Source organism: Oxyura jamaicensis, chromosome 14 (assembly GCF_011077185.1).
Source record: "Oxyura jamaicensis isolate SHBP4307 breed ruddy duck chromosome 14, BPBGC_Ojam_1.0, whole genome shotgun sequence".
Lineage (NCBI taxonomy): Eukaryota > Metazoa > Chordata > Aves > Anseriformes > Anatidae > Oxyura > Oxyura jamaicensis.
In genome coordinates, this window is record NC_048906.1 from 773,728 (window position 1) to 778,727 (window position 5,000).

At 72.4% G+C, this 5,000-nt stretch overlaps 1 protein-coding gene across 3 annotated transcripts in view; it reads left to right on the forward strand.

The window, feature by feature from the left end:
• The first annotated feature begins 288 nt into the window (after positions 1–288).
• LOC118174054 (translation initiation factor IF-2-like) overlaps positions 289–5,000 on the forward strand; it is a 6,277-nt gene continuing 1,565 nt past the window's right edge. The window contains exons 1-8 of one of the 3 annotated variants that reach the window (XM_035339069.1): positions 636–1,204; positions 1,370–3,155; positions 3,316–3,428; positions 3,509–3,567; positions 3,681–3,838; positions 3,977–4,139; positions 4,236–4,427; positions 4,793–5,000. The exon at positions 4,793–5,000 is cut by the window's right edge and continues 17 nt beyond it. In XM_035339069.1, coding sequence (XP_035194960.1) covers positions 3,354–3,428; positions 3,509–3,567; positions 3,681–3,838; positions 3,977–4,139; positions 4,236–4,427; positions 4,793–5,000 — 855 coding nt within the window. In that variant the 5' untranslated portion in view covers positions 636–1,204; positions 1,370–3,155; positions 3,316–3,353. Of the gene's footprint in view, positions 1,205–1,369; positions 3,156–3,315; positions 3,429–3,508; positions 3,568–3,680; positions 3,839–3,976; positions 4,140–4,235; positions 4,428–4,792 lie in introns of those variants that run through there. The other 2 variants (XM_035339066.1, XM_035339067.1) reach the window with 2 other exon arrangements.

Genomic DNA, 5,000 nt, shown 5'->3' on the forward strand with positions numbered 1-5,000 from the left:
TCCGCCGGGACAGCGACCTCGTCCCGGACGCCGTGGCCGTGCCCCGCTGCTGCTCTCGGCCGCTTCTCCCCGGCGGAGACTTCGGGGCCGGGGCGGGGAGGGCGCGAGGGATGCGGCGGAGGCTCCGGAGCATCCCGGTGCCCCCCTGCTCCGGGCGATTCCGCCCCCCGCCTGCCCCTTCGGGCCGTGGCCTCCCCTCTGTGCACCGCCCGGGGGCTGCGGGGGCGGCCCGGGGCTCTCGAGCAGAGCGGCACGGCCGTGCCGGTGCGAGATGCGCGGCTCCAGCGAGCGGCCGGCAATGCGGCAGCTCGGGGCAGGATTTGTGGTTCGTTTGCCGAGACAAAGGCAGGTGGTTTCCAGCTGGGTTTGGAATAATTCCCCAGCTTTTCCTTTTGCAGGAAATGGCTCCCGTGCCGCAAAGGGTTACGCGCCCGTGGCTGCCCTGCAGGAGCTTTGTGCGAATCGAACCGCACACCGTGTGAGCCCTGCTGGGCTGCAGCCCGGCCCCGGCCCCGGCCCCGGCCCCTGCCCTGCCCGGGAAGGGCTGGGCCCCGCTGGGGCCTGGTGCTCAGCGCGCCGGGCACGGTGCGGGTGCGGGCGGTGTTTTGTGGCAGCGGGTCCTGCCCGCGCGTGGCCGAGGCGCCCGGGCCGACGGCTCCCGTGGGGGCAGGCAGCAGCCGGAGGCTGACCCCGGAGGGGTTTGCAGGGGGAGCCCGGCAGTGTGGGGCTGTGCCCGGTGCCCGGCTCGGGGCCGGTGCATGGAGGTAGTGCTGGGAGGGCTCGGCATGGTGCCGGCGGTGCCTTCGGAGGCACGAGGCCAGGGGGCGGCAGGGCCGAGCTCCACGTGGTGCCGCGGCTCACGCTCCCCGGCAGGACCCGGCGCTGTGTGTGTGGCACCCGACACGGATCGGTGTGCTGGAGAGCTCGCGGGAGGTGGGGCTGTGAGACCCCCGTCCCTGCCCCGCCGGGTCACTTGCAGCTTCCCGTGGTTGAGAGGAGGGGAGTGTGCGGCGCATGGTGCCCCGTGGCGGTGCCTGATGCAGGTGCTCTGGTGCTCTCTCCTTTCTCTCCCCTCTGTCCGCAGTGATCATGGAGTGCTGTGCGCGGCTCTGCCCTGCTCTCGGCAGCGGGACCGGCTCCACGCTGGGCACTGCCACCCCCTGCGCCCACCCAGGGAACGCGACAGGCGAGAGCTGCCGGACAGGTAGCACCACTGCCGGGCCGGGCCTGTCCTGCTCCCAGACCCTTGTCTGTGCGGTGGCTCCGCGTGCCGGCCTGCCGTGCGTGCTGGTGCTGTGCCGGGAGCGTGGAGTCCCTGCCAACGGGTCAGCCCCGCTCAGCATCCCCCCACCCCTGCCTCTGCCCACAGATCCGCAGCAAGGAGCTGGCGAGGGGCAGTTGCCGACACCGAAAGCCACGAGGTGGCTGCAGACGGAGGCTGAGCTGCTCCCCTTCCCTGGTACCCCCCCTGGGACTGCTGAGCCCCCCAGCACAGAGCGGGGGGCCCGGACTGGCAGTGAGGGGACAGGGCCTGCAGGGGGGCACAGAGCAGGCGCCGAGGCAGGGCCCTCTGTGGCCACCGGCACTGCTGAGGCAGCCGCAGGCAGCCAGGGGCCATCTCCTGCCAGCCTGGGGAGGGGTCTTGGTGGGGGCCCCTCTGCAGCCCCCACAGGACTGGACACCGCTCCAACAACCAGCTCTTCCCTCCGGACTGAGCCTGTAGGAAATGAGATGTCGGAAGGTGCCACAACCCTGCGGGGGACCCTCTTGCGTTCAGTGTCCTCCATGAGGGTGCCCAGTGCCACCGGGGAGCAGTGGGGGACCCCCAGTGCCCTGCCGGGACAGAGCCCCATGGGGACGGTGCCCGCACAGAGCCAGGGGGGCTCACACAGCTCCTTGCACCCAGAGCCGGGGGCCAGAGAGGGCCTGGGTGCCACCGCCCCGCGGGGTGACAGCAGCCCAGGGACACACCAGAGCAGCGCACCGGCCACGGGCAGCCCTGGGGCAGGGCCAACGGGGACATTGCCCTTTGCAGGGGGGCTGCAGAGGTTGCTGAGCTCCCTGGGGACACCGGGGGAGGCAGCAGGAGGCCGGGGCTCTGAGTCCCACCCATGGCATGGGATGGATGCTGCCTGGCAGGGTCCCCGTGCTGCCTCTCGCCCCTCTCCACCGTCCCTGGGGGCTGGTGGCCATGGGGGGCTGATGTGGCCGCCTGGGGACCCCACGGCCAGCACAGCCCAGCCAGCTGTGGGGACAGGGACAGGTTTGCCTGTCCCCACCGCCATGGCCAGCACCCCAGGGGTGACGTCCCCCAGGCAGGAGGGAGCCCTGGACCTGACCGCGGAGGTGTCGGGGCCACCCGACACGGAGCATCCCCCTGAGCCCCGCCACATCCCACTGGACCAGACGTGGCCCTCGGTGGCCCCGGGAAGCACCGCGGCGGTGCCCAGCGGGGTGCCCCGAGGCAGCCCCACATCCCCACAGCCCACCCCAGCCAGCTCAGCAGCACCCACCTTGCCCACCCTGCAGCCATCCCTGGGGCTCGGCCCCACTACAGGGACCCCCCCAGCAGGGTCTCCAGGGCCTGGACTGCCCCACACTGGCTCTGGGGGGCATCGAGCTGAGAGTCCCCCGATTCTGGGGGTGACCCCAGAGAGGGTGGTTGATGGTGAGCTCTGGGCAGCCACTGCCCAACCGAGCTGGCAGCCGGGCAGCCTGCCCCCCCCCACAGCCCCTGCCCCACACCTGCAGCCAGCTCTGTCCCAGCCTGCCTCTTCCCTGGGGGCAACCACCACTACCGGTGCCGCTGCCACCCTCCCCGCTGCCACCACCAGCCCAGCACTGCTTGGGGACGTGGGGACGGTCACGCCAGAGCCCGGTGCCTCTGTGTGGCAGGGGGATGCAGAGGGGCCAATGTGGGGGCCCAGTGTAGTACCAGGCCCCCCCCCCGCAGCCCACAGATTCCTCCAGGACCCTGGGCCACCATGGGGGCTCCAGGTCCCCTCCACCTCCTGGGGACACAGACCTGGTCCAGCCATCGAGCAGCCCCGGAGAGCAGCCGGACGCTGACACCCCCCGACCGACAGCAGAGCCAGCCCCGGCAGGCAGTGCCTCCCGTGTGTTCATCGTGGAGGATCAGCCGCCCCTCCTGCGAGGTGGGTCCGGGGCACCTGGGGCTCTGGGACCCCTCCTGGGCATGGCAGGAGGAGGAGAGCCCCACGGAGCCGTCTGCGTGGGGGTGGTGGTGGCCCCCGGGGCAGACCCTGATGGCAGTGTGGGTCCGTGTTGTGCTGAGCCCCCTCTTGCCTCCCACAGCATCCCTCCTCCGTGTGCCCTGCGAGCTGGTGCTGGACATGGGGTTTGTCCCTGCCCTGCAGGACCCCGCATCCCGTGAGCGCCGTGGTCTGCTGCACAGCTTCAACCGGACGGTGAGCCTGGGGCTGGGGCTTTCGGGGGGGCTGTGGCGGGGGCACCAGCCTGCATCGCACCCGGCTTCCTCCCCACGCAGGTTGCGCCCCTGTTCATGTCGGTGCCCGGCTTCCTGCGGCTGGAGGTGACGGGGATCAGGTAGGGGCTCGCGTGGCCCCGCGGCCCCCCGGTGCTGCTGGGCTGCTGCTGGACCAGGACCCGCAGCCCTGGGGGCCCGGCCCCCCGCCCAGATGCTCTGCGTGTCCCTGCAGGGAGGGCAGCGTGGTGCTGGAGTACGACGCGCTGTTTGCAGCGGAGCGGGTGCGGGCGCCGGGGCTGGGAGCGCTCCTCGACGCCGCGCTGGGCTCTGGCGGCACCCGGCCGGGGCTGGCGGTGGGCGCTGCCCCCATCCTGCGCAACGTGGCCCTGGGTGAGTGCGGGGGGTGCGGGGTGCTGCGCAGAGCCCTCACATGTCCCTCTGGGCTCCGGGCTGGCTTGGCCCCAGCCCTCAGTGGGCAGAGCCCTCACTGGGCAGAGGGGGCACAGCCGAGCCACCGTCTCTCTGCAGAGCGGCCACTGGATCCCTGTGCTGAGCTCTTCGCCTGCCGGGCCGGCTTTGCCTGTGTGGCCGGGGCAGACGGGAATGCCACCTGCACGTCCCTCTGCCACCGCGACTACTGCAAGAACCACGGCATCTGCACCCACCCCCGGGACCGGGGGCCCCTCTGCCAGTGAGTGCTGGGGGGGGGGAACGGGGCCGTGAACCCACCCCCGGGCTGGGGGTGCCCCCCCCCCTCTCCCCCCCCCCCCCCCCCCCCCCGCTGCAGGTGTCCCGTCGGCAGCGATTTCTGGTTCATGGGGCTGCGCTGCGACTACCGGGTGACGCAGCAGAGCCTGCTGGGCATGGCCGTCGGGGTCCTGCTCAGCATCGTCCTGCTGGGCGCCGTCATCGCCGGGATCGTCATCCGCCGGTTCAAGGCGCTGCTGCTGGAGGCCAGGGCCGACCAGACCCGGAGCAGGTGGGGGCCGTGTGGGGCTGGGGCGGGGGCGAGTGGTGGTGGGGGACAGCGTGCCTGCGCCCAGCATCGCCAAAGCAGCTCGTCTGGGAGTGCCAAGGGGATGGTGGCTGTGCTGGCCCTGCTGCCCTTCCCGCGGGTGTTCGGTCACACACTGCAGGGATTGTTCCCGAGGCCACCTCCACAGGGCGGCGGCCAGACGGAGTTTGGTGTGAGGGAGCCGGGCTGGGGCCCGGGGAGCTGCCCTGCCTGCTGCTCGTGAAATTTGGGTGGGAATGTGCGTTCTGTGCCGGCCGTGCGGTCACTGGGGTGGTGCAGGGGCACCGGGGGGCCCGGCGCTGCCGTAACCGCCCGGCCTCGCCCCGCAGCTACCGGCGCTTCTGCCGGCTGGACGACGTCTCGGCCCAGTACTGGTCGCGCTCCTGGCTGGCGTCAGCCAGCTCCCTGGACAACCCTGCCTTCACCAACTCGGAGGAGCTGCTGCACCTGCAGGTCTTGGACAACGGCTGCTGTGGCTGCCGAGAGGCCCCGGCCGGCGCCAGCAGCCACAAGCAGCGCCCTGCGCCGCCCGCCCGC